We start from the raw sequence: 11,680 nt of genomic DNA, 5'->3' as shown, positions 1-11,680 counted from the left end.
TTTTTGGCTTTTTGAAACAGGAAACATGAGAAGAGAGAGGGGGGGGCATGCAACAGTGGTCAAACATTGTTCACTGAAGACACTGAAATACACACTAAGCCTTCAGCTACTGGCTCAACGAACACACACACTCTGTTTTTGGATCCATCACCCACAAACAACACAATTCCATGAACTTCCATAGTGTTGGGAGGCAGGAATGTCAAGACCTGCACCAGTAAAATAGTCCAGTCATTTTATGGAAAAAGGTTGAACAAATTGCAACAGAAGCAAACTCAACTGATTTTGTATCCTCAACATGTCCTGAGTCAGGGAAAAAAAAGCCCAGAAGAATCCCATTAGGGGAAAGTTTCGAAAAAGACCCAAATATAGCCCATTTATACGCATATTCATTATTTTTCTCACGTGAATAGGGTAACATTTTTAACCTTTAGATATCTCCATGAAAATTACTGTGTTGATTACTTACATTAAGACAAACAAAAAATGTATTACAAGTTTTTTGAAATTCTTTGTTAACATGAGCAAATTTGCATACATTTGCATAAATTCCACCGTTTTGACGGCACATGTATAGGTGCTGTGGTGGTACCAGCATGAAAATTGGAATGAGTTGACTGGTTCATAAAGGGACCTGTGCTTACTTTCACTTTCGTCAACTTACCAACTGTAGCTTTAATGAGCTAGGGCGATTCAACTCATTCCAATTTTCATGCTGGTACCACCACAGCTCCTTTATATAAACATCTGCTGTCAAAACGGTGGAATTTATGCAAATGTATGCATATTTGCTCATGTTAACAAAGAATTTAAAAAAACTTGTAATACATTTTTTGTTTGTCTTAATGTAAGTAATTAACACAGTCATTTTCATGGAGATATCTAAAGGTTAAAAATTTGACCCTATTCAGGTGAGAAAAATAATGAATAGGTGTATGAATGGGCTATATTTGGGTCTTTTTCAAAACTTTCCCCTAATGGGATTCTTCAGGGCTTTTTTTCCCTCACTCAGGACATGTTGAGGTTACAAAATCAGTTGAGTTTGCTTCTGTTGCAATTTGTTCAACCATTTTGTGGCTTAAAATGACTGGACTAAAAGCCGAGCATGTGCGTGGATGGACAGCGTTGGGGATGAGACCGTGTGGCGGCGGTGTTGGCTTTGACCCTGGCCCTTGGCCTCACCTTGGTGGGCGGCGGCTTATTAAGTGCTATGAGAATGATGAAGTGCTTTAGGATGAGGTACACTACAAACAGACTCCAGACAAGCCACCACCTTTACTGTCACATGGAGCCACACTAAGACTACAAGGCCTCCTCCACCAGTCCAGAGGACTCCTCCTCCTCCGGCTGCGTCCGACGGGACCACAGTGTCCACCGGCGGTCACGGCTTCCTGTACAGTGTCAGTGTGTGATGGTGGACTGGACAGCACCCTACTACGATACCACAGCGGGGGAGGGGGGGTGGGGGGGTGGGGGGGGGGCACACGGGGGGGAGTGTGAAGAAGAAGAAGAGAGAGATATATATCCAGTCAGGAAGGTGGTTGTGTGCCACAGTTTCAAAGAAAAACTGAAAGAAAGAATGAAGCCTTGTTGACAGCCATCATGACTGCTGACTGCTCTGGACACAGTTTACTGAGTCTGCCTGGACCTGGACCTGGTCCTGGTCCTCCTCTTCCTCCTCCTCCTCCTCCTCCTCCTCCTCATCGCCCCCCACCTCTGGGTGGAATGGACCGTTGTGCCGTCCTTGCCTGCATGAGGCTGCGCTGCTGTCCCTGGGTGCGGTGGGACTCCCAGGCTTCAGAGACAGTCTGGAGGTCTTATGTCTGTTTGACGGAGACGGGCTGCGGCCCCTTCCCTTTTCCTGAGCGTCGCCGTCCGTCCTCCTCTCCACCGCCGAAGACTTCTTGGTCGTCGTCGTCCTCCGTCTTCCCTCCTCCTCCTCCTCCTCCTCCTCCTCATCGTCGTCGTCGTCCTCATCGTTATCGTCTTCGTCGTCGTCAGAGTCGATGCGGTTGAGTCTCTTGCGGATGGGACGGTCCTCCTCCGAGGACGACTCGGACTCCTCCGACTCGTCCTCGTCCTCGTCGTCCGTGGAAGGCCGCCGCTTCTTCAGCATCTGAGCCAGCCGCTTGCGCCGTTGCTCCAACAACATCTCTCTCCTCCTCCCCCTGCCCATCTTGCCCGGGTCCTCCTCGTCCCGCTCTGTCCTCTTTAACCTCCGGCGCTTGTCTCTGTCGTCCTCCCTCTCCGACAGCCGCCTTTTCAGTCGCCTGCCTCTCTCTCTGTCGTCTTCCTGGCCTTTGTGTCTCCTCTGCTTCTCCTTCATCCTCTTTCTGTGGAGCTCTTCCTCCTGTCTTCTCCTCCTGTTCACTCTCCGTCTCTGGCCGTCTTCCTCCTCGTCTTCATAATCCTCCTCTTCTGAGTCTCTGGAAGAAGGCGGCACTGAAAGACAGATGGAGCTGAGGTGAACTTGATGAACGTGACAGTGCAGAGATCTACAGTATTGACCAGCTTGAGTAGGGCTGTCCCCAACTAAGAGAGTTCATAGTCAAATCTGATTGGTCCACTAATCATCAAGTCATGCCCTTTTTTCTCTTGTTGATTCATTGTCTCATTTGCATCTTTTTCCTCTCCAGAGAAAAGAGTTTAAACACCCAAACGAATCAACTCATTTCATTCTACAGTTAGATAAGATAACAACATGAGTCTAGTCTTAGGACTAGGAGTAGGTTCACTACCTTTAATTGTTGGTGCAAGCTGTTTTTAGATCAGTGGGGCAGAGACGTGAGCTCTGAATTTCTGCCTTTCCCTCATCAAACTCATCAAATACACAATCCAACAACTCCACAACGCTCTGGTGGACAAGTTGTGACCTGCACATTCACCACGCTATGAGATAATAACACAACGTTACCAGACAGAGTTGTTTTAGAGGGAAATGCAGCCGGAACTACATTTCAGACACGGTTGCTGGGCGAAGTGATTTCACGAGCAAAAGTAGTAGAGTATTTGCTTCCTATGTTACATAATTATACGTTATTATTTTATAGCGTGGTGAACTTGTCCAGCAGAGCGTTTTGGCGTTGTTGGATTGTGTATTTAGTTTGATGAGGGAAAACGTGGAAATACCGCGCGCCGTGCAGAGCTCACGTCTCTGCCCCGCTGATCTAAAAACAGCTTGCACCAACAATTAAAGGTAACGAACCTACTGCTGTGACTATAGGGATTATGGCAATACGCAAATTTGCCAAAATGTTGAACTATCCCTTTAAGCACTGCTTGTGTTTGTATTAAAAAACGATTAGAAAACAAAGACTTTCTATGTAAAAGCAGCTGTTGAGCAGCAGTGAGCAGCCTCATATAGTCAGAGCGCTTCCATCTCTTATTCTGCAGAGAGTGGATGATGGGATGGCCGGTGGGATCAGAGCCCTTGTGTCAGGTATACATAGAAAACAAGAAGAGCTCACCATCACTGTAGTCGCTGGACACGTTCTCCTTGCGGGGTTTTCCTGGGGCTTTAGCCTCTTTCCTGGCCGAGGAGCGGGAGTTGTCCGACGACTCGGACGTCTCGCGGTAGTTGACCTGCTGGAGCTGGCCCCGCCTCAGGCCCCGCCTCTTCCTGTCAGCGTCACTGTCAGTCATGTCACTGAACTGATCCGAGTCTGGAGGCAGAGAAGAGGGACAGACACATACTGTGATTCATGTTTGGCCTTTCTCAACTGTAAGACTACTTAATACGGCCTAGAAATAACATTTCTCTTTTTTTCCCCCACACTCAGTTTATGATTTGAATCCATTTTTCTTTGCCCTCTCTTGCTTCTATGTTATCAATACAACTTTTAACAAGCGCAAACTCAATTTCACTGCTCAGTTTTTAATCATCAAAATTCATTAATTGATACATTTGATTGCTCCATTAATCCTCCTGTTGTCTCTCCCTTCCTTCTTTCCACAATCCTTTTTCCTTTCCTTCCTTCCCTTCTTCTTCCTTCCTCTTTTGATCCAATTGACCTGATCTGTTCTTTCCCTCCATCTTTCTATCTTTCCTTTCCCCTTCCTTCTTTCCACAATCCTTTTTCCCTCCCTCCTGTCCTTCCTTCCTTCTTCTTCTTCCCTTGAACAAATCTGTTCCCTCCCTCCATCTTTCCTTCCCTTTTCCCTTCCTTCTTTCCAATCCTTTTTCCCTTCCTTCCTTTTTGACCCAATCTGTTCCCTCCCTCCTTCTAACTTTCCTTCCTTATTTCCCTTCTTCCTTTCTTGAACGAATCTGTTCCCTCCCTCCATCTTTCTTCCCTTCCTTCTTCCCTCCCTCCCTTCCTTCCCTTCGTCCTTACTTCTTCCTTCCCTTTTGACCCAATCTGTTCCCTCCCTCCTTCTATCTTTCCTTCCTTTTTCCCTTCTTGCTTGAACGAATCTGTTGCCCCCCTCCATCTTTCTTTCCTTCTTTCCACAATCCTTTTTCCATCCCTTCCTTCCCTTCGTCCTTACTTCTTCCTCTCCTTTTGACCCAATCTGTTCCCTCCCTCCTTCCATCTTTCCTTCCTTCTTTCCCCCATCTTTCCCTTTGTCCTTCCTTCCTTCCTTCTTTCCCTTCGTCCTTCCTTCCTTGAGCCAGGAGGACAAGAGGAGGGTTAAATGAAGTAAGCTCACCCATGTCTTCCTCACTCTCCTCCTCCTCCTCTGAGGAGTGTCTCCGCCTCCGTCTGAGCCGCTTCCTGCCCCTGCTCTGGGTCTGGGTCTGGGTCTTGCTGTGTCGGTGTTTGGGCAGCTTCTTGATTGGCCGTCTGGGACGAGTCCCGCTGTCCCAGCTGCCCACTTCGCTGCCAGGATCTTCATCCTCCTCCTCCTCGTCATCCTCTGCCCCTGATCCACCGAAATCTTCATCCTCTGAGCTGCAAGAGGAGGAAAGGACTGAGCCGGGTGACCCCTGTGTGTGTGTGTGTGTGTGTGTGTGTGTGTGTGTGTGTGTGTGTGTGTGTGTGTGTGTGTGTGTGTGTGTGTGTGTGTGTGTGTGTGTGTGTGTGTGTGTGTGTGTGTGTGTGTGTGTGTGTGTGTGTGTGTGTGTGTGTGTCAAGGTTATTATCGTTAACGAAAACGAACGAAATGACGAAAACTAGAATTGAAAAAACATTGTCGTTAACTAACTGAAACTGTATTGTGTGTTTACAAAACTAACTAAAACGTACTGAAATTATAGATAGAATTCCCTTCGTTTTCGTCTTTGTCAATTTTGGATTGATATGAAATCGATTCAAGCTATTTCACTCCAGCAATTGTACGTGAGCTGGCACCACACGGCACCTCACGGTCTGTCACTTCCCGTGACCAAACGTCCCTAGAAAGACACTCGGGATCGGTTAGAGCTCTATGGTTGAAATCGTGTGCGATGTTTATCCTCGTATTGATTAAACCAGACGCGGTCCGACACGCGTGCTGAAGCCCGGACCAGACGCGGCCAGACGTGGTCCAAGCCCGCGCGACCGATTAGGTTGACCTGACAGGCCCGTTGAGAACTGAAATGTAGCAGCCCATACAGATCCGTGAACATCTGGGAGCTCAGAAGAACAGACAAGCTGCCCACTCAGAGAGCAGAGAGACTGTGTGTGTGTGCGCGAGTGTGAGAGGACACACTCCTCGGGAGCGAACAGGAAAGACAGAGGCAGTGTGTGAGTGAGTGAGATTTTATATTATTACATCTATTTTGAATTTTATTCGAATACAAATGCCTCATCCTGAACCCGTTCTTATGGACAGAAGGCATTGTAAGGTTAACATAGAAAAGCTAAGCACATCAGCATCAAGCTGAGGTGGAGAAGTATATTATCAGCTGTCTGGCTCTGTGCACTAAAAGTGCACTTGAAATGTCCAAAACATTTGCTGTGTTCACTTTATGCTACTTTATGTTAAATACAATACAGCATGCGAGGTAGGCTACTGCCTATTGTTACTTTACTGCACTAGTATGTCAAAAAACTGCAGTAACTGAATACATTTGTTAAATGGTATCTTTTGAGTTTTATTACACAATACTTGCTCTGATCTTTTTGAATCCTTCAACCAACAAATAACCCAAAGTATGAAAAAACTAAAACTAATACTAAAACTAATAAAAACTAAACTAAAACTAAGTGTTTAGAAAAAAATAAAAACTAACTAAAACTAGCAAACCCGCTCTAAAAACTAATTAAAACTAACTGATTTAGAGAAAAAGAAGTCAAAACTAAATAAAACTAAACTATAATTGAAAATCCCAAACTATTACAACCTTGGTGTGTGTGTGTCAGTCACCTGTTGCTGAGCATGAACTCGTCCTCGCTCTCTGCTGCTGTGCTGTCACTCTCCAGGTCGTTCAGTCTCCGTTTCTTCCTGTTCCTGGCAGCAAGAGACTGGCTTCTGATTGGCCGCTGGCTGTCCTTGCCGTCGTCTGACAGGATGGTGGTGAGGGCTTTGCCCCGTCCCGCTCCTACAGCAGAAGGTCAGAGAAGGAGAAAGCTCATCTCACTGGGTTAGAGGAGAGCTCCATCTCTTCTCTCCATACGAACACCTCACCACCAGCCCATAATGTCATCCTGTCTGCTTCAGCCTCAGCAGACCCTCCTCCACCCCCACATCACCCACTCACCCCCACACAGGTCTCGGATGTCCTCCTCTATCGCCTCATCGATGGCATCATCAAAGTCATCGAACCTGCAACACACATGCAAACACAGGCTGACTCATGATCCCATCACATAGAAAACTCTGGGCTTATTTAGAGATATCATCATCACTGTAATGCTGATGACCTGAGGCCTTTCCCTCCTGCTATATGACTGACATTCCTCTCTGGTATAGGACTGACATTCCCTCTCTGGTATAGGACTGACATTCCCTCTCAGGTATAGGACTGACTGACATTCCCTCTCTGGTATAGGACTGACATTCCCTCTCAGGTATAGGACTGACTGACATTCCTCTCTGGTATAGGGCTGACATTCCCTCTCTGGTATAGGACTGACATTCCCTCTCTGGTATAGGACTGACTGACATTCCCTCTCTGGTATAGGACTGACATTCCTCTCTGCTATAGGACTGACATTCCCTCTCTGCTATAGGACTGATATTCCTCTCTGCTATAGGACTGACATTCCTCTCTGCTATAGGACTGATATTCCTCTCTGCTATAGGACTGACATTCCTCTCTGCTATAGGACTGACATTCCTCTCTGCTATAGGACTGACATCCCTATCTGGTATAGGACTGACATTCCTCTCTGGTATAGGACTGACATTCCTCTCTGGTATAGGACTGACATTCCTCTCTGGTATAGGACTGACATTCCCTCTCTGGTATAGGACTGACATTCCTCTCTGTTATAGGACTGACATTCCTCTCTGGTATAGGACTGACATTCCTCTCATCACCTGTAGGAGGCAGCAGAGTGGCAGCACACCTAGCCAACACAACACCACTAGTGTCAGCCCTGGAGACGTTCATATGTATTCTACTGCTGTGCTTTTGTTTTAGTGAGAGGCATCAGCTGTGAGTTCACTCTGTTCATATGAAAACTTCAACAGACTCTGGATCTGTTTTATCAACTCTCAGTATTAACAGTGGGGGAGGCAGCCATCTACTGTATGTGGCAGCAGGGAATAAATCCAGTGGAGCCACAAAGCTTCAAGGCTATTCTTCTGATCAGAAACAGCAGCAGTCACCAGGTTCACACCGTCAGCTTTGTTTCCGTGGAGACCAGCAGAAAGCCTTCCATATGTACATTCAACTTTGACATATATAGGAGCCAGGCAGCCGAGGCTGCTGGGATCTTCTTCTTCTGAGGAAATCCTACTTCCCATACATGAAAAATCACCAAACTTTGCACAAAGGTCCAGTCCCATGGCAGATTTTCTCAACTCCAAGGACATGTCAGTATTCATCATGGGGGAGGGGGCTACCAAACCAACAGTAACTGCTACAGTTTTATGTCCGTGAAGGTTCTCAGTCATCCAGGTCATCTTATTCTTGTGGGGTTTAAATACCTGGGTTTCTGGCATTAGTCTCTTGGATGAGGGGTGAAACGTCTTCAAGCAAGAGAAGATGCTACAGTTTTGCAACTTCCACCAAAATGTCGCCCCAATACGGCTGAAACTTTGTTCACTTAAACTCAGTACAAATTGGACAAAGTCCATCACTCTATATAAAACGTATTAAACCTTTCTCCTCCACTACATCCTCAGACTGTCTCCACAAAGTTATTGATTGATTGATTTTTGAGCCTACAGTGCATGAAAACCAATTCTTGATACATTTTCAATCTTCCTGAAAACAACTGATAATATTTTGGAGTTGTGGTTGATGAAGTTTGGCAAAAACTGAATTTTCTAGAACATTTTGAATTCTGCGCTCATGGCAACAACTGCAGTCAATGTTAAGAGTGGCATTTTAAACAACATTTTCTCTTATAAAACAAACTGCTGTCTAGATGCAATTTATGTATTATCAGATTTTTGTATTGATAACAGAATTTTTGACACTTGACACCTTGACAACTGCTGTCACCATGGTGACTGGCTTAGTCCATTTGTGAAGCTGCACCCCAGGTCTCACATGCAGCCAATTGGCTCAATGAGCTGGGGGCTGGGTCTTGGTGTCAGAGGTTGTGAGTTCAAACCTCAGCTGAGGCAGAATGGACTTTGTAATGCTGATGTTCTTTCTTCCTACTCTTGTTACTCTGAATTGCCTAAATTTGTCCAAAATTGCCTGGTCCGACCACTGCAGCACAGCAGCTTGAATCATTCTTCTGTCATGTGATGGCAGCAGATGGAAAGTTAGAGTTTTCCCACTCAGATGGAGAGAAAGTGCTCTAGAGTGTACAATAGATAAGATACAATGACTTTATTTAGAAACCTGCATGCTGGCCTTATCCTGTCTGTCTCAGTGATTAGCAAACTACAGACCCCTCCCCCAGCACATTTAACCCCTGCTAGGCCACACCCACCTGTAGCTGATGTGTTTCCTGGTTCGAGTTGATCTCCTTCCAAGATTTCTAGTCTTTTTGGAATCTTTCTTCTTGGGCGACTTCTCCTCTTCCTCCCCATCTCCTTCCTACAACACAACAGTTCAGTTAGTCTGACGTCACACAGTAAAACAGGAAGTACAGCTGCCTGCAGGCGGTGCTGATCGGTCAAAACGGAGGGTTCAAGCAAAGACGCTTTATTTTGGTTCAAGCTAGCTACATCGAGGGTAGGTTAGCTTCCTATTTCAAAGTAAAAGCACAAATTCTATCGTCATGGTTTCCTGTATGTAAAGGGAAATGGGTGTTTTATTTTGTGAAAGTAACCAGAAGTGCGTTGGTCACAACGGCTAGCTTGAGTAGCGCCAAATTCGTCCGAACAAAATAGTAAACAGCTGGTATTTAGACAAATTAACGACACACTGCTGATCTAAACGGCTACTTTCTCGCCTAAACATGTTTGAAATGTTGATAAAGTGATATATTTACAGAGTTTAGAGCTAAAATGAAATCAGCTTCTGACTGCTGATTTCAGCTCGGGTAGGAGGCAGGCTAACACTACCTATACACTTCCAGTGTTTGAGCTAAGCTAATTACGGGCGATACGGCTCTATCTCCCTTGTTACTGCACGCACAGTGGAAAGGATGGTGTCTATCTGCTGGTCATGGACTCGGGAGTGAGGCAAGACACGAAAAAAAAATGTTGGCGTATCCCTTTAACATATCAACACGAGTCAGACGGAGTATTTATTTATATATATATATATATATATATATATATATATATATATATATATATATATATATATATATATATATACATACATACATATATATATATATGTATTATAGTTCTAACATCTCACAATTAATCTAATAACTAAAGCATGTGTTTAGTTGATAGTTGTGAATAGCTGCTGGTTGTGTCTACTCACAGGTATGATGTTCTCCACACTGATCCCCACATACACCAGACGTTCCCTCCTGTTCAACCAGAGAGAGGAGGCTCAAGATCACAACAGTCCATCACACCAACTGTGTGTGTGTGTGTGTGTGTGTGTGTGTGTGTGTGTGTGTGTGTGTGTGTTGTTGTCGTACCTCCTCTCTGCTCTCTCTCTCTTCTTCAGAGCACTGTCCAGATTCTGCAGCTCCTCCTCCAGTTTCTCACACAGCAGCTTCTGTTAGGAGGACCAGACCACAACTCTCTTCTCAAAGACTGAAGCACTGTTCATCTTTCAGTAAGCTGCCTTCCATCCCATGTTGAACATGACATTCTGCTATCTCTCTCATTTTGTAGCTTTTCATTTCACCTTCATTTATTCAGGGAAGGTCAATTGAGAGCCAGCTCTCTTTTTCAATGACGCCTATACAGCCTATCCCTGTCCGAGAACCAAAACCAGCTCCAAGGCTCAAGACTGTGTGACACCAGTCTTAGCAATAGGTGTGATATTAGTAACATACAGGAATTATTTGTATATCGGGGGAAAGTGTGCCTACATGCCAAATCTAGAGGATCCACCTCAAGCTGTTTCTGATCCTTACAGATTAGACATTTCCTTAAAAGAAAAGAGCAAACTGGGATCCTGGGAGCTTCAAGTGTCCTTTTTCTGCCAGTAAATATGACCAGTGGTTATTCAGCTCAGGATGGTGACTGCAATACAGCTGGACTTTGTGCCTACATAGAATTTGTGGTTGGGAGATTTGTCTAACTGAGACTCTATGATAAAACATGGGACCCTGTACTGTGTTACCTTAAAGGGATAGTAGCATTTTTTTTAAAGTGGGTGCTAACCCTGGGCGGAGGGATACGTGAGTTGGTTAGGTCCAAATAAAAACTGCGTTTTTCCTGCACTTTGAGGGGCTGGAAAAAATTATATTATAGCGAACAATGGAACTGTGTATTTTTTTTCACATAAAACCTCTTTTAGGCCGTGAAAATAGGCCGTTTCTTTGGGTCCGTTCACAACACTGTATGTTGTAAATCTCTGGGCAGGGCTATGGGCTGGCGTTGCTAACGGGAGGAGTGCAGAGAGTCTTCTACTGCAATTAAAGCACTTAGGGCAGGGCTATTCAATTACAAATTCAGCGGGGCCAGATTTTAAAACCGAGACCTTAAGCTGGGCCGGACATTTTCAGCTGTCAATAAGAAGGTTATGACAAATGAGGGGCATTTTTAAAACCCAGAATTAGCTATTAAAAACAAATCTACACAGCCAGAAAAAAGAGAATAAGTCAATAAAAGTACTAGCCTACCTAGTAGTAAAGGTGTAGCTGTTAATGCTTTGAATATGAGTTTTTTTTTTTTTTAGGAGTTTCATGAGGCCTACTGTCTGAGTTTCCACTGAGGTTTACAGCAGGGGGTTATGTAAATCACTAAATGTAGCGTAGTCTTAAAATTAGGCCTAGATGAACAAAGATTTATTTTCTAACATATTTTGATTGGTGAAAAACAAGGAGCAAAAAGCCATTTGGGGCAAATTACTCTGGGAAAGTATTTGATTACGGATTATTCCTTTGAAATGTAGCTATCCTAATCAAGTTACTGTTCTGATTCCATTGCAAGTATTTAGTTGCGTTAAAATTTAAATATTGGGTACTTCATTCCCTCAAAAAGAAAGGAGAAAAAAAAAGGACAGCGGAGCGTGGCGTGCTGTCACTGCGTGGACGAACGGTGCTCATGTGTGACTGAA

The 11,680-nt window shown here is 44.8% G+C and overlaps 1 protein-coding gene across 1 annotated transcript in view; it reads right to left on the bottom strand.

Moving 5' to 3' along the window:
- Positions 1 to 1,086: 1,086 nt before the first annotated feature.
- Positions 1,087 to 11,680, bottom strand: part of rsf1a (remodeling and spacing factor 1a) — a 28,722-nt gene continuing 18,128 nt past the window's right edge. Inside the window, exons 11-18 of the mRNA XM_083984964.1 lie at positions 10,089 to 10,168; positions 9,926 to 9,974; positions 8,976 to 9,082; positions 6,623 to 6,687; positions 6,289 to 6,463; positions 4,651 to 4,892; positions 3,468 to 3,662; positions 1,087 to 2,442 (exon numbers count right to left, since the gene is read on the bottom strand). Coding sequence (XP_083841090.1) covers positions 1,601 to 2,442; positions 3,468 to 3,662; positions 4,651 to 4,892; positions 6,289 to 6,463; positions 6,623 to 6,687; positions 8,976 to 9,082; positions 9,926 to 9,974; positions 10,089 to 10,168 — 1,755 coding nt within the window. The 3' untranslated portion in view covers positions 1,087 to 1,600. The remainder of the gene's footprint in view (positions 2,443 to 3,467; positions 3,663 to 4,650; positions 4,893 to 6,288; positions 6,464 to 6,622; positions 6,688 to 8,975; positions 9,083 to 9,925; positions 9,975 to 10,088; positions 10,169 to 11,680) is intronic.

Source organism: Trachurus trachurus, assembly GCF_905171665.1.
Source record: "Trachurus trachurus genome assembly, chromosome: 13".
NCBI lineage: Eukaryota > Metazoa > Chordata > Actinopteri > Carangiformes > Carangidae > Trachurus > Trachurus trachurus.
This window is presented reverse-complemented; position numbering and strand designations above follow the sequence as displayed.